Here is a 23,036-nt window from a genome sequence, read left to right as displayed (position 1 = left end):
CGCATGGGCAATAAAGTTCCCGATTGGCGCGGTCGGTCACCGAACACGTTGAGAAAAGTCGCTTATTTTGACAAAAATACAGAAAAAAATATTGTAAATATCATTATATAATTATTGTCATGGATCCAGCCAAATTAATAGAAGTCCTCCGTGCCACCCTTGATCCAGGGCAGAGGGAGCAGGCCGAACAACAACTTACTGAGGTAAGTATTCCGATCTAAAAAATTACCAAAATGGCAGAATGACTAACTGAATAAGAATAATTTCTTTTAAAAATAGACAGTTTTGTGATTAATTCGATTGTTTCCCGTCTTATAAGAGGGACTAAGAACAGGCTGATAATTATTTTTGTAGTTTAACATTTCAATATTTTGATCAAGGGCCTAATGTTGACTTGACTTGCACTCTTTTCAATTTCGTATCTCTGAATCGAAGTTTGGCCCACGTGCTTTTGTTCTTAGCTGACATATTTCAGTCAGCACATGATTCAATTACTCAATTTAATGGCAAATTGCCACCACTGACTTGTTTCTTAATAGAATTTACTTCATTCTTGTCATTATAAGATTAAAATGTTAAGCTAATAAATAGATAAATAGAACAGTCAATTTTATACAATTGACATTCCACATGATATACACTATGTTACTTAATAAAGTATACAGTTAATTTCATGTTAAAAATATTTTGATCTATAATTAAGTAAAAAAAAAACATGTTTTATAATCTTTTCTTAGTATTTATCTTTAAAGGGCAAGACCGTGAAATACATAATACTTCATGCCAACACATGAAGGAAGATGCCCCTTACCTTTCATAAAAGAAAATAAAAGTAGCGATCAACTTCATTATTTTCATTTCTCATCATTGTGATTTTGTGAATTTTGCTATAATGATAATAATTCATAATTTACATGTAACAAACAAAAGTTAATTGTTATATTTCTGATCTAAAATTCGTAGCTATTTGTAAACAAAACCTGCGCATGTCCTGAGTCTCGTAATTCCTTTCCCAGACGCTAAGAAACTCTTCACTAGAAAACACTGTCCTGGCCTTGTGTCAAATATGATAGAAAACTTAAAATTTGATGTTAAAAACGATTCCTGGGTGGCCAGGTACATTTATAGAAACTATATAAAGGGTTTAGATATAGATTCACGCATAAGTAGCGTAATTCTTCACTTTGAAAATAAACCAGTTTAGTCCTTTAATAACAATTCATTATCACTAATGCCAATTGCTTCAAAGATAAAAGATTTTGCTAAAATTTTAAGTGACTGAAAAAAGAAGATAAGTAAAATGTAGGGGTGGTTTATTGCTAAAATGCATTGAAACAACATAAGATTATGGCCCACATTGTCTTACATAGATTTTTTCTGCTGACATGGAACTCTTCTTTCACTGAAATATATTCTAGCAGACGATGATATCTCAGGTCTAGTGATTATGAAAAAAACAATATTGTTTTTTCATAAAAAGCAAAAAGCGAATCTGAAAACAGTGGTATTGGGTATTTATACACAAGGTGTTCAGACTTTTGTTTGCTTATTTTTGTTTACCTATCATTTCTTAATTGAGTTTCCTTTTACTGTCACTACAACTCCGTTAGCTGGTATGAAATTATGATTAAAATAATAAATATTTTCACTCTTGAAACAATGTTAAATACATTAGTTGTAGAGCAAGTAGGAATATTAATACGTATTTTGACAATTATTTATTATGTTTGATATTGTAATCTTTTAGATTCACAAGATCATTGGATTCTCACCAGTACTTCTTCAACTGTTAATGGGAGATCAGGTTGATATGCCAGTAAGACAAGCAGGTAAACATTTTATATCTGCATAAACAAATTTAAAAAAAACTATAAGTATTGAATATACTTTTGATTGGATAATTTGAAGAGTTTGACAATAATATATCTTCATGAACGGTTGGGTATCTGTATTTTTTTAGACTTATTTATTTTTTGATGAAAATTACTTATTTTGAGATGTGAATATCCAATATTTTAAGAAAGATTAGGTTTAGATGGGTTATGCTTGCTAACTGGTCCTCCATAGCTCTGTACTGTCAAAAAAAAAAAAAACCATAGAACTTGATAGTAACTTATGGTGTTTACTTGATTAACTTAGGTGCTGTTTACATGAAGAATATGGTAACCCAGTTTTGGGCTGACCGTGAAGCTGAAAACCCTGGTGATCCTGTACCATTTAGTATTCATGAACAAGATAGAGCTGCTATCAGAGAGAACATTATTGAAGCTATAATTCAAGCTCCTGAACTAATTAGGTATATAAAAAAGCTTATTCATTTCAGTATTTTGTAACTTATTTGGAATCTTAATCATAATGTTGAATTTACTATCCTCAAAATGAAATATCTATGCTCAGACTGTTATAAGATATGGGTTCCAAATCAACAGCAAATTGAATGTAGAATTTATTAGACTGTTCTTAAATTCAGTTTTTGGTGTAATCAAGTTCAGAAAGATTGTGTTCAAAGAATTTTCTAATTTTCACGAGTAATATGATTAAAAATAACATAAGTTGTGTGAACTCTCCAAAATTTATTTACCGACCTAGTAAATCTGTATTTTCTATGTTATAGATTGCAGCTATGTGTATGTATCAGCCATATTTTCAAGCATGATTTTCCTGGAAGATGGCCCACAGTTGTTGAAAAGATTGCTCTGTATGTCCGAGCAGATAATCATGGTGTACTGATGGGAGGACTTATGGCTTTATATCAGCTAGTGAAAGTTTATGAGTAAGTCAAAATGAATTAATTTTTTGTTTGTTGAAAATATATTGTTCTGATGGAAAAGGATTTCAGGAAAATTCCTTTTTTAATTCACAGATGTTTTTAGTCTCTTGTTAAAAAATAATGCATTCAAACCTGCTACATTATATACTTTTCTATCAATTTGTTTATAAGGTTTAGGAAATTATTTAATGAAACTGCATGGATTAATTGCCATAATATATTTCTTGGATCAAGCAAATTTATCCATGCACAGTTTCAAAATGAAATTAGGCAAAAGTTACAACAGTCTGACTACATTGAGCATTGAATTGAATTTGTTCTCTAATTTCATGAATATTCAAAATAAAATTTCAACTTAATGCCGTTTGTCTTAGAATGTTTTCGGGTCGATAGAAATTTAAGGTTCAGTGAATTTGCATTTGAAGTTGATTTTCCTTCCAAAAAATCCATGTGAAAATGACCTACTTTTCTGACTGAAAAAATCAAATATTAACTTTCCCAATGGTTAACATTTTGATCAACCCAAAGACAATCTTAGAACCTTTGTAAGTATTTTGTAATTGATATTTCAGTTCATATGAAAATAACGGCCAAATTTCAATTCAGAAAACAGTGTAGTCAGAGAGTAAATGTTTATAAGAAAGTCTCAGATGAAATCTGAATGTTTTTATGGGTCTCTTTCTCAATTGTAGATATAAAAGATTAGATGAAAGGAAAGCGTTTGATGATACCATGACAGCCATGTTACCTTTGTTATATGAAAGAATTGTACATTTGTTACCTGACCAAACTGAATTATCTAATTTAATCCAAAAACAAATTCTTAAAATATTCTATGCTTTTACACAGGTGAGTTTATTTGATGTAACAGTAGGTGATTAGTTTCCATTTTGATTTGATTTGATGTAAAAGATAATGGATGTCTGCCATTGATTTTACTTTTAAGGTATACAACCTGCATTGACATTATTGGGTTGCTCTTTACTACTTCAACACTTTTCAAAATAAAAGTTGTGAAATTTAACTCTCATAATTCTTGTTTATTTACTTGTAGAATTTCCTACCATTAGATACTATTACTAGAGAAGTTTTTACACAATGGATGGAAGTTTTCAGACAGATAGTTGATCGTGATGTTCCACCTGTAAGTACAAATTTTGCTTGAAAAATATCCTGATCAATACTGAAATCTCAAAATATAGAACCAAAGTGAATAGACATACTCTTCATTAAAGATTAGGAAGACAGTATAATACCTTGACTCTTTTGATTCTATTCCCCCCTGTCAATGTTACAAGTCAGACAGCTGATATTAAGTGAGGCTTTGTGTGATGCAGGCTGTCCATGTTTAAGATCTAAACAAGAGCTCAGTACTTAACTTAATACACTATTCCATTTCTCGTATTAAATCATTGTGAAAAATGTTGAGATATAAATGTCTTTGGTCTGTGAATTATTTTGACATGTGGTTAACATTTCATCTAAACTGTGTTTTTACAGGAAACTAATCAGATTGATGAAGACGATAGACCAGAGTTAGCTTGGTGGAAAGTTAAGAAATGGGCAGCACATATTCTATCTAGATTATTTGAAAGGTAATTACTGAAGTAAAAAGTTCAATTTTAAAAGACATCACTTTTATTCTGGTTCAGCACATAAGGTTCTTATAACCAGCTTGCCATGGTTACAATGATCAAAGAAGGATCTGTATCAAGAAGATTGACTAATTTGGTAAATGTATCCCAATGTTGTTTCTGTTCGATTCTATAGAGAATTGATTCAAATATTATTTAATTATTTCTCTCTATTTAGATATGGTAGTCCTGGAAATGTTACTAAAGAATATTCTGATTTTGCCGACTGGTATTTAAAGAGCTTTTCAGGTTTGTAGTTAATCTGGCTAATATGCCAATAATTAAGGAAATAATGAATAATACTTTGCACTAATAGTTCTATTTGAGATTCATGGTGTTGATATTATGTGCTTCAGAAGCTAGGCTATTCATACAGTTGTTAATTTTATGGTTATTCAGAAGTGTTGGAAAAGTTAAATATTAATAAGTTAATTTGTTAAATTTACTATTCAAAAATTCTATCCCAGGGGTCTTATTCTACAAAACTTAACTTAAATAAAATCCATATTTTAAGAAATACAGTAATCTGATTGGATAATAGAACTAAATTTAAAATCAATTTAAGTTATTGACCAAGATGATTGAAATACTGATATCTTAAATTTTTAAGAATAAGGCCCCTGATAACACAAATCTAAGGAATATAAGAAAGAGAAATGACATCATATTTGTATTCTTGTACATCTAATAAAAACAAAATATTGAAGTAAATATTCTGTCATATTTGTGTTTTTAGGTGGTATATTACAAGTATTTATGAAAGTTTTAGATCAATATCAACGTAAAATATATACAGCTCCTAGAGTTATTCAACAAGCTCTTAACTATATCAATGAAGGGTAAGTTTGACAGTAGTATACATTTTCAATTGATTTTACCAACAACTATGTGTTACATGGATTGAACATTAGGGTCCCGTTTTAGCAATATTGAAAAAATTTGCAGTTTTGTATGATTAATAATTTGTTTCTATTTTCAGTATTGGTCATGCCTTCTCTTGGGGTTTCATTAAACCACATGTACAGGTAAGTGCTTTACTAATAATCAATTTTCTAAATCTGACATTTCTTGGAGCATCTGATGTGCTGAGGGAAATCTTGTATCTTCGTACCTGTAATAGTATTGATAACGAAAATGATAAAATCACCCTTATGACTGTGTAGTTTGTAGTAATATCAAAATTGCTTATTTTATCACATACCCATTTGACAACAACTTGCCATGGTAGTAATCTGTACTTTGATTTCTTGTAGACAATGATATCCAATGTGATATTTCCTCTCATGTGTCATAGTGATGAAGATGAAGAATTATGGAATACCAATCCACATGAATATATTAGAATTAAATATGGTATGTATTCCTCATAATGACATATTGAATTAACTGGTATCACCCATATAGCTTTGTTAGTAGTCTGGGGCATTTGATAGGTTAAGAATTGAGTTTTGTACCTTTTAAACTCATTTGAACGTAATATGATTCAAAATGGATCTGTATTATGCTATACCTTGTATTTATCAAGATGTAAGATGTGAAGTTTACGGTATATATCAATTATTTGGGTAAATAGGTTAAATAAAGCAGATTTGTGTTAACTTTGATTAGCAAGATTACATCACAAACACAAGACATTAATGTTACTTCTGCAATTTTCTTATTTTGGGATTTGTTCCAAGCAACCCAAGAGCTGTTATTTTGAATAGGGCCAGATGTAGTAACCCAAACCAATTTTAATTTCAGATGTATTTGAAGATTTTTTCTCACCTGTAATGGCTGCCCAGACTGTATTCTATACAGCAGCTGCTAAACGTAAAGAAGTATTAAACAAGGCAATGGGTTTCTGTATGTCTGTATTAACTGGTCCTAATGTTGAACCAAGACAGAAAGATGGTGCATTACATATGATAGGAGCTGTAGCTGAAGTCTTACTCAAGGTACAGCTTCAAATTTTTTTCTTAAATGCGCAAAGCTTGAGATTGAACTCAGCATGACTTTTTCCATTCCTGTACTTAGTGTAAAGCCAAACTTTTATTACATTAGCTCTCACTGAAATGAACCAATTTGCCAGTAAAGAATGTTGATTTTATTTTCAGAGAAAAATTTATAAAGATCAAGTAGAACTGATGTTAACCAACCATGTTTTCCCTGCTTTTACATGTGAACAGGGTTATCTTAGAGCCAAGGTAAGTCAATCTAACATTCTAGTAGTTCCACCAAATTAGATATGTATCTTCTTCCTTAGCACTAGTAACCCTTCTGGCAAACAGGCAACACTTTTGTAGAGTCCAAATTTCAATTCAATAAAGTAGATTTTCTGTATGTTTTTGGGATGTACAAACTAGATACATTTTTTGCAGGCTTGCTGGGTTATAAGAAGTTTCTCCAAGTTGAAATACAAGAATCCAATGAATCTAACCAATGCTATAGAGTTAATAAAAGCATGTCATTGTACTGATAAAGATTTACCAGTTAGAGTTGAAGCTGCCATGGCTCTACAAATGTTGATTACTGACCAAGAAAAAGGTAAAATTTAAAACATGTAGAAAACTCTTTTCAATCACTTTGAAATGGTTAAATAAATGAATATTTAGTATATTTCTTATCAGCTATTCTTTACTATTTCCATAATTGCCATCTTTCTTTTGTTTTCAGCAAAGAACTATTTAAAACCCCATATAAAAGAAATTGTATTAGGTAAGTGTTTTTTCAACTACAGATTTTCAACTAAGACATTAATGTGCTTCAAAATACTTCTGATTAATTGAAATGTAGATTAATTTGTTAATCAGTTAATGTTGGTTTTTTGTTTTGTTAATTTTTTTTGTGTTATTTTTGTTTTCAGAATTATTGAAGGTTATTCGAGAAACTGAAAATGATGATTTAACTGGAGTTATGCAGAAATTTGTTTGTACTTATGTTGATGATATGATCCCTGTAGCAGTGGAGATGACAACACATTTAGTAAGTATTTAGTTGAAACCAGTGATTTAATATCCAGTTTACTCCAGTTGCTTTAGTTGTTAGGGGTTTCCCCTGTGAGTGCTGTAGAATGAGAGTACAGTAAAGAATTACATTAAATAGTTTTTTCCTCTATCCTCGACAGTTGAAAATCTATCAATAAGGCTAATGGGGCTCTTGGCAACATTCCCCTGATTGCAGACAGCTTTGCATAACACATTTTGTTAGCCCAACAAGAAGTTGTATGATTCCAAGGTTTAACTTCTATTATATTATGATTGTAGGCTGAAACTTTTGCCCAAGTCTTGTCTGGTGATTTTGATGATTCAGAAGAGAAAGCTATTACAGCTCTTGGTATTTTGAACACAATGGAAACTATTTTAAATGTTATGGAGGACCAAAAAGAGGTAAATACAGTTTGAATTACCAATTAATATGCCCAAAAAAAACAGTAAATAGTGCTCACAGTTATCTTGCAAACCTTTCCTTTCCCAAATGTACCAATGTCAATTATTTGAGCATTATAAATGTTTATTTGTAGCAATTGTATTGTTCTATTATAGATTATTACCCAGTTAGAAGGAATTGTGCTCAATGTAATCGGAATGATTTTACAACAACAAATGATAGGTAGGTCATAGGTTTTCAGATTTGAGGATTGTTTCTGTTTACAATCAACAGATGTAGCAAGCATTACTTAGGATCTTCAGGATAAAAATTTCAAGGAATATACAAATAAATTCCATTTAACATCTTTTATTTTTATGTTTTACAGATTTTTACGATGAAGTTTTATCACTAATATATAGTTTAACTAGTACACAGATCTCCCATCATATGTGGGAAGTATTTGGTATGATTTATCAAATGTTTCAGAAAGATGGTCGGGACTATTTCACCGGTAAGTTAAAGTTTAAAGTATCTGAACTATTTTCAAAGAAAAAAGGCTCATGTGAAAACTGACTAAATACAAATGCCTTGTTATAGACAAATTCATGATGAATCTGAAGGGATCTAAGGGAGATGAAATCGGACAACCTTGTCTAGCTGATTTCTTGCTGAATGGGACAGAGTATAGCTGCAACATGGCTGGTAACATACCATAGTAAAATCACAGAACTTGATTCTTTATGAACAAGATTGAACACAGTTCTTTATGAACAAGATTGAACATGGTCAATTATTTTATGAACATGATTGAACATAGTTCTTTTGTACAAGATTAGACTTAAATCTTTATGAACAGAATTGAACAGTTAATTAGTTTATGATGTGATAAAGTCCATGACTGTTGACTTAAACATAATTTATTATATTTTAGACATGATGCCTGCACTTCACAACTATATAACAGTTGATACTGAAGCGTTCCTAGCTAATCCCCACCATATACAAGTTATATATGAAATGTGTAAAGCAGTATTGACTGGTGATGAAGGAGAAGATGCAGAATGTCATGCAGCTAAATTATTAGAAGTTATTTTATTACAATGTCCAGGAAAAGTTGATCATGTAAGTATTTAGTAATAGGCCAGAAGTTATTAAGGAAGGAACATAACTAGCTTGACCAAACCACTTGGTACTGGTTGGTTTGTGTCTGCTACCTCTTGCCTTTACCAAAAAAAAATGTTAAATCTGTATCACCTGTTAGTTTCCTCATTTTATGCGGGAATTTCTTTCACAATTTCCGTAATGAAAATCTGCAGGGGTTTAAATATCAACACGGTTTCCCAATCAGTGATGCAGTGTTGAGGTCTGACAGTGCTACTCCTGTGGAGCTTTAAGCTTAGAGTTGAGAACCCTGTATGGTTCAGATTCTACAGAGAACAGGATGGCCTGGCAAATTTTCTCATTGCACACTGCATGAGGCCCTCTTTATTGGCGCAATCATGTAAAAAAATAAGATGTAATTTCTTTATGATCTATTTTTAGGTGGTGCCTAGTTTTGTAGAGTTAGTACTACAGAGATTAACTAGAGATGTACAGTCATCAGAATTACGTACAATGTGTCTACAAGTTGTTATAGCAGCCTTATATTATAATACTCCATTATTACTGGATACCCTGTCTAAAATCCAACTACCTAATGTCCAAGTACCTTTCTTAGCACAGTTCTTAAAACAATGGTTGAATGACACTGACTGTTTCTTAGGGTGAGTAAATAGAATTTTCCAGAACATTTAAGCTTCTGCTACTTAATTCATAATTTCTGGTTTGAAATATTCTATGTCTGTGGTTAATCATCTTCACAATGTCAAGCTATTACCAACTTTATACTTACACCTTTATTGCAACAGCCACCTTTCTAGCCTAGATTATACACCTCTACAGAAAGTCGAGCTTTTCTGCCTAGGACTCTGATTGCCTGTATTCGCTGACGTACAATCCAATCAAATCGCTGTTTATTCTAATTCAAGAACAACTTCAAAGTATTCAGTTATGGATACCCTTGATGAACTCTAATAATGCAAAAGTGCAATGTGACATTCCAGCTGTTAAGGAAGTAGGAAGAATTGACTTTTGTCTCAAGATATTAATGTGTATGATTACCAAAAATTAATCTTATATTTCAGTTTACATGATAGAAAAATTAGTGTTCTTGGTTTATGTTCGTTAATTAATACACCTAATACTAGACCAGAAGAAATATCAGCCATTTCATCACAGATTTTACCAGCAGCCTTACTTTTATTTAAAGGCTTAAAACGTGCATATACTAGTAAGTACAGATTGCTTGTCTGTTAGATGCTTGAAATCAGTTATATGGGTTTCTGTAGTACAGTCGAGCTTTGGTTCTTTACATGATATCATTTACTTAGTTAAGTTAAACAAACGGTGCTGCAAGTTCTAATCTCGGTCAGTGTGTGAAAGTCTGATGACCATGAATAAGACATCTTCACTAATCGACCAGCAGTAACAGTAAATGGGTACAGGTAATCTGGGAAATATCTATACCAAGAAGTTTGGCCAAGGACCAGTTGGTAGAAAGGATCCTTGGTGAAACTAAGTTTTTATCCTTGTAAAATATACTTGTTTCCATCATCCTCAAATACAACTCAGAGTTGAAACTGAAACGTGTGTTGTTATTTTTAACAGGTAGAGCTCAAGATAACAGTGACAGTGATAGTGATGATGATGAAGATGAAGAAGGAGATGGAGATGAAGGTCAGTAAAATATTGTCATTCATAAGATTATGACAAATGAAACCAAGCCAAAAGCAGCTGGAATTGACAAAAATAATCTGCAGTTTGAAAGATATGTCTAAGCATGAGCCTTGCCATCTGATAAAGCCTTATTTATCCTTAAATTGGTTGTTGGTTGTCCTAGAGACCTCTTTATGTTAACTTTCTAATTTATCTTAATTTACATCAAGTTAAATGTACATAGTGAATAGATCTGATAAGTCATAGTCATAGAATTACTGTATTGTTGTTGTAGAAGTATTAGATAGTGATGAAGATGATATAGATGAAAGTGGTAAAGAATATTTAGAAAAGTTAGAAAAATCTGTAAGTAAACTCACCTTCCATCAGAATAAATTTATTTCAAATCTTGTGTTTAATTTGGCTTTTCTATACTCTATGACTATTTTAAAAAATTCATTACATGTGGTGCACGAAATAGGTTTTCTTTCATGGGGCACATTTTGTAAAAAAAAAATATAAGAATCAATAAAAATTTCCTTGGTTTCCACTTAAAACTTGATGAAAATGTCAGAGACTTATGTTAATATGTCTAGGTTAATGGTGATGATACTGATAGTGATGATGATTATTCTGATGATGGTCGTGAAGAAACAGCATTAGAAAGTTTTCAAACACCTATAGATGAAGAAAATACACCAGTAGATGAATATATAGGCTTTAAAAATATTTTAATTCGTAAGTACCATTTCAAACACAAACAATACACTTAAATGATAAATGGATATATTATGTTTAAGTTGTCCAAGCAAAATCTATTTTGTGTTCAGTTATTCTATAGATATCTTCTAGATTAAAATGCAATAATAAATAAATTGTAGATTTACAACAAAGTGATCCTAATTGGTATAATGCCCTAACATCTGGATTAGATAATGAACAGAGAAAAGAACTGGAAGATGTTTTTAAATTGGCAGATCAGAGAAGAGCAGTAGCAGGTAATGTACAGGTTTTTAACCCAGATGGATATTAAGGAAGATACTGTGTTCAATACCTCTTGTATTTACTACTTTAAAATGTCGTGTAATTAAAAAAAAAGTGTTGCACCAATTTTCAGAACTTCTCAAACCTTCACCTTGACGTAAAAAAACATGGCCACAACTTCCAATTTGGTTCTTAAAAATGCAGAACCCCATAAACTCATGTTATACAATTTTTCTTTTTAGAATCGAAACAAATTGAAGAAAGAGGAGGTTATAGTTTTACTACGACATCAGTGCCACAAAGTTTTAATTTTGGTGGAAATTGAATATCCTAAAGTGTGATAAACAAAATCATAGACAAGCTTTGAATGTTTACATAACAAAAATAACGCAGCAAATGAAAGCACCTCAGTTTGAGAGGACAATAAACAATGTGTGATAGTGACTCGTTGAAATACAAACTAATGTTTGCTTCCAGCTAGATTCCTTTACTATCACTGCTAGTCGGACTTCAGTTGCTGCTTTATGTTTGGCCATGTTTAATCAACAACCACACGGGCAACTTATTCCATTGAACGACGCTAATCCAATATATTTGTTTTCCATAATATGTGACTGTTCGTCTGTGATAGTAGCTAACTAGGTTGGACAACTTCAAGTGATATCATTATTACCTTTATCAACTAGAGAGTTATTATGAAGAGCAGATAATTCTGAACACCAAGATTTTGTTTCGTCCGTCGTGTGTGTTATTCTTCGTGTTTTTGTGGCTATGTTTTCAACCTTACATACTATTTATTTTGTTACTGGCATGAAAATATCTTTCAACCCCAAATTTTGTTCCAACTCCTGCTTGTTTTAATATTATTTCAAGCTTTTGTAATCCCATATTTCCTTTGTTTCCATCATCCTTATATTTTCTTAAACAGCTTTCATCATTTGTAAGCTTATACATTACAGTCAAAATATGTGAACTCTCAGAAATGATATTAAGCAGAATTCTTAGATTATCTTTAGAGGAATGAAAAGAGATTTTGTATGTGTGTTTGTGACACTGATAGCATCAATTTGCATTATTCCAATTTTCATTCTGATGTCTGTGGCTCTTGATATTCCACTAAAATCTAGTGTATCGTGGACATTAAAGGCCCTTATATAATATAAACAGAATAACAGACGTCAGACTTGAAATTTGAATAATGCTGTCACAAATACACATAAAAAAAAATTTAGAAAACATTTTTATAAAAGCCAATATTTCTGACAGTATATCTGAGCTAGGAATTTAGGGTGTTTTCAAAACTGATAAAATTTCTTGCATTATTCTGAGGGGAAAAAAGTCAAAGTAAGGTTGTTATGTTAAAGTAAATAGAAAAAGATTAAATATTACAAAAAAATGAAATAACAATGAAATAATTTCTTAATGAAACGCACACTATAAAATCTATATAAAGTGATAGAGAATGATATATTCCATGTACACCAATATTGAAGGAACATGGATATATTCTGCATGGTTTTTAAAACTTGTATTTGGTTAAATGAAACTTTTGTCAAAATGCTTATTGTATGAAAGGTTGGTTTTATCTGTACACAATTTTATGCATCGAGTTGCCTTGAAATATTTCCTGTGAAGATACTATGGTTTGAGCTATAAGTTTTTCTCATCTCTGAAATCTTATTTAGGTTGTGATGTTTTAACAACGGAAACTATACGCACAGCAGACTTTTCAGTTTTTTCGCTGGTGGTTGGAGTTGAAAGTCAATATTAGAAAGCATGGCTATGGCATCAGAATTTCTATAACTTTGAGGGGGAAAAGCCTCACTGCCATTGTTAGTATTTTATTTCGATTCAATTCTTGTACAAATGAAACTAACCGACTAGGACTTTTTTGATCAGTTTCTATGGAAGAAAAAGTGCTACCTCCTTTGTGAAAACGCCTTGTTTGAAATTCTTACCCAATTGTTCATATAAAATGAATTGTTTCTTTTTTTCTACAACTGTTAAAATTTTTGTTGACTTAAAAGTTAAATTGAATGTTATTGGAATAAGAAAAATGCAAAAAATTAAAATTTTGTTATTCAACTGTTTTATCCTGCAATTTTATGCCACTGTGGATAAATAAAAAAAATAGACAAAATATGGTGCTTTTGTGCTCACTTCCACTTTCTCCATCTGATCTATTTATTAGTTTAGTTGTACCCTACTTTTCCAAATTGACCTTTGTTCCTATAAAAGTCATCAGATTTGTTATATATTTGTACCCTTAAGCTGAAATGGTTAAGACCAATTTTATATGTGCACATAGATTGCTGACGCCCTTGTCTGTTGATCATTCTATACGTGTACTTTATAGCTGCAGATTTTATTAAATTTTGTAAGTATTTCTGGAAATGCAGGATGAGATTTTTATGTATCTGAGTTGATGCCTGTAACTCAACTAAATAGTGGGCTCAAGTATCTCAATCAAAGAAGATCTTTTTATAATATACAATAATCTATTATAAAAATATACAATTACTTATATACAAAACACATTAACTAATATACATCAACAAACAATATATCGTTACACAACAAAATACATGTATACGAACAAAATCTCCAGCGCAATGGTTTTTACGACAAATCCATGAAAATGAAAGAAAAAAAAAAGACAGGTTACCCTTTTTAGAAATTGAATATTTCAGCCTCTATAGATACACATCGATGAATTGCTTTGACCTATAATAAATCATGAATAGATATCATAATTATACCCACAACACAACGCCCCATCAAATGATTTATATTAACGTCCTGATTTATAATGAATCTTTCAGTTTATCAAGTGATATCTTCAAAGCCATTTGCTGAACATATAGAAGAGATAATGACTGGTTAGATGAATCTAGTCCGCATTATGCATTGGTACAACATTTAGGCTGCAAGGCGTGTGTATTTGATGTGTTCAAAGAAGTCAGAAAATATGGTGGTGCAGTTCCGTGATCTGTTGAATCTGGCGTCGCCATTTATTTCCAACTCGAATGACCTAGAAAGGCTATTGGAATTCTCTCATGACTTACAGCTTTTTCCGGCGGACATGGTTGTTCGGAGGGGTAAGTAATGTATCTGGAAGGGCAATGGTGTTAAAAGGACATTCCGCTTTTTTGTAGCTCAAATTCGTGAAAACTATACACCAAAATCTACAGAAATTGTTCCTTAATGTATCGGAAAGTTTGAACTAAAAATATCTAGCCGTTGATTTTTTAATTATTTCAAGTCAATTTTTTGGGGGCTCCCTTGTAGCTACGGGACTGAGCTATTTTGATCGTCCGAGTGATTGCATATTATAATAATCAATGTTAGTAAATCTCTAAAAATTAAAACATTAAAAAAAATGTGTCATGGAAATGAACTGTGATCGTAAAACTGAATACAAAAATATTGTTACTTTTAACGTTAGGTTAAATTCTCAAACAAAATACAGTAGTAGTTAGGATACAAGATTTTAGGGTGCTAAAACAAGTTCTATAAATGTGCAGATTCGCTCATTGTGTTAACATAAATTTCATTTTTATACCCATTATTATCCATTCCTTCCATCATATATTTTTTCTTTTTATCTGCAAACATGCCATTTTGAGAACTCCGACTTCGACCTTTCAAACTTCTGACGCATTCAACAATAGCATATACTAAGATCAGAAATCCTAAATAGGCAAACCACAATATCCAGAGTAAGGGTGCTACCACTGCTAAAAATACTCCCAACGAGATGTTGACGAGGGCTAGAACTAATGCCAACCTTCCACCAAAATGGTGAAAAAATTCCCAGAATCTTCGACGGAATGATTTGGTTTCATCTGGTTGCTGTTTGTTCGGTCGTCTGGAAATTGAAAAAATATCAGACTTCAATAACGGATTAAGAGAGTGCTAGTTTACATAGGGAATTATTGGTAGGTTGAATGCAGTGGCGACTCCAGCCTTCCCAGACTGGGGGTGCAAATAGGGGACAGACTGACTCAATTGGGGGACAACTCCTGAGACTGAAATCAAAATTTTGGCTACTCTGTGGTGGTGTCATAGAGGGTTCTCTCAAGAAAATTTTAGAAAAAATGAATTCATTTAGTGCATTCTGACACATACTCTGGCGCCGCGATGTGCGGCAAAAAGTATCCGGACTAAAAGTATCCGGAAGATCCAATTTGGACTTATGACAGCAGATAACAAGAACATAGCATGACTACCATACAGTCTTCTCTATCTTTAAGCTCTATTTTGCAGGCGTGACTCGGAGCTGTAACGGACACTTTTCTGAAAATAGCATAGGAAGAGAGCTTTTTTTTCTTTGCATCGCTTTGTTCTGTTGATTGTATGACAATTAGTCAACAGTCTATATGAATGTAGTTTACTTACATCAAAGCATTAATTGGTTGCAGTATACCCAATACCATTACAACAACACCTATTATTGAGTGTGGGAATTTAAGATGATCAAATGGTACTGATAATATACCCATTACCAACCCAGCTATTGCACAACATAGACCAAATATCTGAAGACGACAACAATCACATCTTTATATATATCTCTATATCCTTTGAGTTGTAACAAAGCAATGTTAACAATTATTGCTTATCAGCAATAGATTCCGACACCTTTGTGAACTGCAGGCGTAACACTTTGTGATTTGATTTTTCCCCTTAAAACTTGTTGGACAAGGACTATGAAGGGCATCTAAACTCAGAAAAGAGTCCAAACGGACAGAGACCAGGAGGATAATGGACATAGTATGAGTTTGCAATCTTCTAAAACTCTATTTTACATGGAGTCCTACAACAACTGCTTATCACTTGTAAGTACATCCAAAGACTACAGAAAATGGGAGGATCACACAAAAAATTGCTTGATATGGCATCAACCTTTGTTAAAGGTAAAAGAATTGATACGAAGGGAAAACAAGACTATACCTGGAATGTTACATGAAGATAAAACCACAGAGGATTTTTAAACTTGAGATATCGGGCTATAAAACCACCCCATTGAAGAAAGAAACCCCAACCAATAACCATTAAATAGGCATGGACAGCTATAAAGTTGATAAATCCTGTGGTACATGGCAGTAGTTCAGACTCATCTGCTTCAATCACACTTCCTCTTAAAATCCATAGATCATTCATTGGTGTATTACTGAAATATAGAACGATGTTTACATGTAATAACAATAATTTCTTTTCTTGCTAGGGACATCTTCAATATCTCTAATCCGATTCAAAATGGATTTTCACTGCACTGAATTGTTGCAGATTCCGATCGCACTGGTCGACTACTAGATTCATTTTTATTGCAAATTAATTCACAACAGCATCTGACGACCACTGGGGGCAAAAGTTATCGTTTAGTCGTCAGTAAGCGCAAATTTTGATAGTTGCAAGATCGGTCGGAGTCCCATTAAGATTCCATTTTTAATATTTATTATGAACGTACCTGTTTTTATTCATTCCGCCAAACATATAAATTCCATCTTTAGCTGTAGCCATTCCTGCCATACTTCTTCCATTTGGAACGGAGACTGTGGTATTCTACGACAGAATGAAAAAACCTAATGCGTTAAATACACATTACATGAATTGAGATCCTTTCTGACCACAGACAACTGTCATTGTACCAAGCATATGTAGTCCAATATTTATTTCAACAAACTATGGGTAGTTATTTCCCTTTGAAATAGTTTAGAGTTGTCTGTTCTTGAATAGCGCGCGCCTTTTCCAACATGGCCGACAGCGTGAACGATATTCCTATCACCGCTTCAGCCGTTGTTTCAGATCAATCAGTCCATAAACACTTGCTCTAAGAACATTTGATAAACCAAAGCGAAGAGAAAAATTCTGTAACAAGGAAACGATGGTTTCAAAAATGTTTTTGAAGTTAAATTTGGAGAACTAGTCCTAAGAAATAACATAAGGAATATTAAGTATACGGAACTTACCAAAGGGAGAGTTCTTCGTAGAGTCCAAGTATTAGTATCTGGATCATATACAGCTATCTGATCGTCTGGTATTGTTTGAGTCTATAACATGATTATATTACTACATTTTAATTGTAAGGTAGTCTAATCTGTCATTCTTCGTTTATAAAAGAAATGGAATGAATGGAGTTTTACTTCCAACACTTCTGCACCTAAAATAGGCTACCTGAATGTATTTTTAACATTACTTACAACATTCCTAAGTCTATGTTACAAAGAATGGATTTCAATTTCGAAAATGGAAACATAAGTGTACTTTTAAATGTCTTGAATATGAAGATATAGGTCTAAGACGAAGAACCTTTCCTACCGTAATGATTTGGTCCGAATGTTCCATTCCACCATAAAGTACGACTCTTCTTCTATTATAAGTGTATGGAAGAGCGGCCATGGCACCAAAAGTTCTACAAATATTTTCAAGACGTAAGTAACCTTTATGGATCATTTCCGACTGACAAATATTAAATTTCTTCATGCACGAAAGGATAAATGTTTGTTTATAAAAACTTTGGAATCTTAGCTAATCGAACTTGAAATATAAGTGGATACTGGAAAATACCTCGGAGCAGCACAATCAGGAAGAAGTGTCCAAGTCTGTGTTTTACCACTATATTTCCAGGAATCACCAGATGGACAAGGACCACCAGTTCCACCGCCCCTGTAACAAATAACACGAAATAAGTTTCACTTACTTTCCTGTACCTAATGATCTGATAAATAACGTGGACAAAGTGAAATTCCGCCAGGACCATGTTGAGCAACAAAACCTAGCTTTCCTTGAATCAAAGGAATTTCAGACGGGATATTAAAAGTATTCAAGCCCATTGAACACTTTCAAATCTTTTTTTTTTTACCAAGGATGTATTTAGCTATATTCAGATTTATAAAGTGATGGGTCATCTAAACTCATCGACTCGGTTTCTTACCCCAAACAGCCACCAAATATAACGAATTCTTGTCGATCTATCATAGTTCCAGCATGTAGACATCTAGCATGAGGATAACTTGGGTTATAGTCGTTACAATCTTTACAGTTAACTGAAAAAAAACTCATAATGAAAAGTGGAGGGAACATTTAAGTAGAGGCCTATCTAAACTTTTATTACGATGGTGTTAGCAAATTACATTGTCCTTTGGGGTGATTGAGATACAATTGGTCATTTTTGTTGATATTCTATTGAAGGTACTCAATACAGACTTCAGACGTAGAATACATATCAGCTTATATATAGAATGGTAAGAGTTGATGTTGTTAAAATGAAGATTTACGTCCTACTTTTCCACCATATTGAACTTATGAATGATCATCACAATCACCACATAAACTAAGACAAGGCAATATAGCTTCCATATAAGATTGGAAATGAAAACGTCATATGTCCACTTTCAATATAGTTGTAAAATGCACGAGCTTAAGGTTAATGAATTTATTATTTCCACTTACCAAAATTCCAGCCCAGATCTTTCACATTATAAGAGTATGTATTTATATATCTTTTGTTGTTATCAAACCCCATATTAACGAAGAATTCATCACCACTATTGAAATATATACCACCAACACTGCCAAATCTTGCTTCCGGTGCTAGCATAGATTCATTTCTGGTCGCCCATTCAGATGGACTGAAACATAAAGAAGCATCGAAGATGTGAAATAAAGCAAACATCATGCTGTTTTCACAATAATGGTATTGAAAAAGGACCTAAACCAATCGTCCTGAATTGGGTGGTCTTGAAAGTGCTTGATAAACTAAAGTGTGGCCTTGATGACAACCAAAGTGGCCTGACTTGAAAGTGCGAAACGACAATTGTGTGGTCTTGAAGGTGCTTGACATCTACCGTGTAGTATTGAAAGTGCTTGACAGCTAAAGTGTGGCCTTGAGGGTGCTTTACATCTACATTGTGGTCTTCAAAATACTTGAGAGCGAAATTGTGGTCTTAAGAGTGCCTGACATCTACTGTGTGGAATGAAAATGCTTGACAACCATCGTGTGGTCTTGAGAGTGCTTTGCAACTTCATTGTGGTCTTGAAAGTGCTTGACTACATTGACCGAATGTTGATAATGATTAAGCTAGCTTAAATCGGTTAAGACAAATTGCCAAAAGTTCGATGCAGCTCACCTGTAAAAATCGGGTCGTCTCTGAGATGGAAGTTTTTCCCACTCTTCTGATCTGAAATTGAATCCAATCATTGAATGGGCATGCGATTTATATTCTACAATTTCATATATTTGTGTGGAATTATGTGCCTTTTTAGGTTTTACTTTTTTCACTCTATGGGATCAATTTTCATGGGCAATGTCAAGTGCAAGATGAAATCAGTTTTATGCCCTGCCCTTCAACCATATATGTGTACTGCAAATACCTTACGGATAACATCTAATTTCAGATGAGGCTTTAATCAAGGGCCATAATGTAAGATTAGTCTCGATAACCGGGCCAATATCGGATTAGATTTGATATCAGTTTTGCTAGTTAAAAAATAACCTCAATCCGATAATCCAATCGTTTAACAGTTCATTTCAAGTTTACCTTAAATCAAACCTCCAGATATCATTAAAATGTCGTTTGTTTTCTCCTTCGCCTGTGGCAATGTAGAAAAAATCGCCACTTATTCCACTGACCATACCAAATCTAGCCTCCGGACTGGCTGTCACTAATACCAACCTCCATTCACCTTAAATGGATTAATAATAAGATTAATGAGATCTCTTAACACAATGCAAATGAGCCTAATTCTACTACTGCAAACATCGCAATAGATATTTAATATTGGAGAAAAATTCTCAATACAACCCTCGTATACCCTTTTCCTCAATTGAATAAATACAGTGGGCAACCCAGAATGTTTAGGCTTTTATCATTATATATCAATATATTGATATATTCTTCAAACGAATATTATGCACAGAAGTAAATAAACCTCAGGTATTAGAAATCTTTAATTGGCCTGTGTGTACTTTTCGCGAGATTCAGGTAATTTCATTAGTAAAAAGCCAAGATTGCATAAATTATTCATGGATGAATCATTTACTCTGTTCAATGAACTATAGTAAATATTTTATAAGGCATTATTCATACTCGTCTAGATAAATTGCTGGTCGATTACTACCAACTGCCATTTATCAAGTAATGTTTGTACACAAAATATGGCCAACCACACAAACAAATTAACCCTGTCAATTTCTTTGACTAATGAGATATTATGACCTACTGTACAGGTAGAACTGGAAACATAAAGGCTATCGTATTCCAAAGATGTTTCAAAATCTTCTACCGATTCGATGGTACAATATTTGTTTTAATTCACTTTGAAGTATATTGCACACGTTCATAATATCAAGGTATGTCAAGGTATGGCGAATCCCGTCTAGTACCTTGACATCATTAGGCACTTCTCTTTTTAATAGAGAACAACTATAGTTGTCACACGTACAGCCATATTGCTTACTTTATTTCTGTCTAGGGTTATGTTTGGTTGTATTCGGAAGAGTATGATTCTATTAACTCACAAGAAAAGTGCCTAATGTCAAGGCATAAGACAAAGTTCGTAATGCCTAGACATTGTGAAGATGACGGGTCTATTATGTCTCACGGAGGTCTTCGTAAGCTATGTGTATCCTCAGAAAGGATGGCGAGTTAATAAACCCACTGGTATAAGTGTTATCAGGTGTGCCAAAAAGATGAGTAGGATATGCTCTGTCCAAAAAAATATACTGTTACCGCAATCTTGAACTTACCTGACGATACATCGAAAATCCAGGTGTCCTTCAAGGGACCAGGGTTGCCACCAAACACAATAATTTGATCTCTTATAGAATCATATCCGAATCCAAACCTGGTTCTAGGACTTGGTGCATCTCCTATTCCTCGATCTATACTCTCCCATCTTAATTGTCCATTAACATATACAATCAGACATACCAAAATATAGATCTTCATTCTTCTCTGCATTAACTGAAAAATGAAACATTCATCTTGTTATCAGGGTAGTCGGTAGTCAGTTTCGACATTTAACCCTTTGATTGGTCAAGGTTAGATTAATTCATTAAAAATAAAAATTCGGCTAAATGGGATTCTTTTTTAGATAAACGATGTCTATTAGGGACACCGATAACATAAATTTGCACCACTCCTATTTTGTGTGGTTCCTACAATTCGACTAAAAAAAAATAAAATAAGTGTTTGATGACGTCACTAATTGCAAAAATATTATGCTTTATCACTTAAGGTCCTTCGTGATTAGTGACGTCATCAAACATTTAAAGTAAGTGGAATTGCAGGACCCACAGATGTTTGACTGAAAATTTGAATGGTGCAAATTGATGCTTTCAGTATCACCGATACGCATTTTTTTATAATACCTCTTTACAATCCCTTTAACTGTTTGGCTAAGTTATGACGAAGGTATCACAAAGGTTAGATTCGTCTAGCTGTACCCCACTTGTACATCCTAACTAAAGAGAAATAATAATGGTAACCAGTAACCAGTATGCACGTTAGCACACTCAAATTCTACTCTTGACAATTTGACAACAACATAATATATCGCGTATATCGAATATCAAATTATATACATGATAAAGATCAAATCACCAATTATAGTAATAATCACCAGAAAAAATATATCATGATCAGATCTATATATGACTTGTAGGCCTGTTATTACATTAAAAAAAATATAAAGGTCGACAAACACAATGTGATAATATTGTGATATACATGTTTCATGTACAGTTAAGCACTGGTGATGTCGACACGAGTCAAACTCACGTCGCATAACGAAAATTAGTCGTGTGATCACACGCGTTGAGTGACATCATGAAAGTCGCATCACGTATCAGAGTCAATTCACTGGATCAAACATAACAGTCATATATGATCACACATCAAAGAGTCAAGTCACATGATCACACCACAAAGTCACATCACTTGATCATATATCACAAACTCTCGTCAATATCACACATTTGAAAGTCACGTCACAATATCACACATTACAAAGTCACTACACCATATCAATCCTCCAAGTTACGTCACATGATAACACGTATTAGAGTCACGTTACATGATCACATAAAGAAGTCCGTCACATGATCAAACATCACAAAGTCACGCAACAATATCACTCATCACAAAGTCATGTCACATGATCATACGTATCGGAGTTAATAAACTAGATCATACTATGCAAGTCATACGTATGTAAAAAAAACAGGTCATATGATCACACCTGTAAAAGTTAAAGTCACGTCACATGATCACATCTGTCAAAGTCACGTCACATGAGCAAAGTTATTAAACATTTCATTATTATTATCATTATTGTTATCATTACATTTAAGTCACATCATCACACCTATAAAAGTTACATCAAATGATTACACCTATCAAAGTCACGTCACATGAACACACGTATATTAGTCATGTCACATGAAACTAGTGCAGGTAGCTATATTCACCAGTTTGGTGACACATAAATCACAAAAGGTCACGACAGGTCACCATCCAAAAGCATTCATATGGTTACAA

At 32.9% G+C, this 23,036-nt stretch overlaps 2 protein-coding genes across 2 annotated transcripts; one reads left to right on the top strand and one right to left on the bottom strand.

Moving 5' to 3' along the window:
• Positions 1-37: 37 nt before the first annotated feature.
• Positions 38-13,632, top strand: LOTGIDRAFT_214997 (hypothetical protein). Its single transcript, XM_009055608.1, has 27 exons — positions 38-203; positions 1,748-1,829; positions 2,140-2,296; positions 2,615-2,773; positions 3,463-3,619; positions 3,825-3,914; positions 4,271-4,365; positions 4,583-4,653; positions 5,141-5,243; positions 5,384-5,429; positions 5,658-5,757; positions 6,148-6,341; positions 6,501-6,590; positions 6,765-6,930; positions 7,060-7,101; positions 7,250-7,368; positions 7,650-7,772; positions 7,929-7,995; positions 8,141-8,266; positions 8,687-8,877; positions 9,298-9,518; positions 9,939-10,084; positions 10,462-10,530; positions 10,805-10,875; positions 11,106-11,247; positions 11,391-11,507; positions 11,736-13,632. Exons 1-27 carry the CDS (start codon positions 120-122, stop codon positions 11,816-11,818), a joined length of 3,111 nt encoding a protein of 1,036 aa, XP_009053856.1. The 5' UTR covers positions 38-119; the 3' UTR covers positions 11,819-13,632.
• A 288-nt stretch (positions 13,633-13,920) lies between these two features.
• On the bottom strand, positions 13,921-21,463 carry LOTGIDRAFT_232041 (hypothetical protein). The gene is made up of 13 exons (XM_009055607.1): positions 21,245-21,463; positions 20,037-20,181; positions 19,626-19,676; positions 18,949-19,127; positions 18,431-18,542; positions 18,064-18,162; positions 17,815-17,908; positions 17,466-17,546; positions 16,964-17,058; positions 16,447-16,666; positions 15,892-16,031; positions 15,056-15,361; positions 13,921-14,217 (listed from the first exon to the last, which is right to left on the bottom strand). Exons 1-13 carry the CDS (start codon positions 21,456-21,458, stop codon positions 14,187-14,189), a joined length of 1,767 nt encoding a protein of 588 aa, XP_009053855.1. The 5' UTR covers positions 21,459-21,463; the 3' UTR covers positions 13,921-14,186.
• Positions 21,464-23,036: the final 1,573 nt, after the last annotated feature.

Source organism: Lottia gigantea (genome assembly GCF_000327385.1).
Source record: "Lottia gigantea unplaced genomic scaffold LOTGIsca_25, whole genome shotgun sequence".
Classification (NCBI taxonomy): domain Eukaryota; kingdom Metazoa; phylum Mollusca; class Gastropoda; family Lottiidae; genus Lottia; species Lottia gigantea.
The sequence above is the reverse complement of the archived record's forward strand: the minus strand, read 5'-3'. Positions and strand labels throughout refer to the sequence as shown.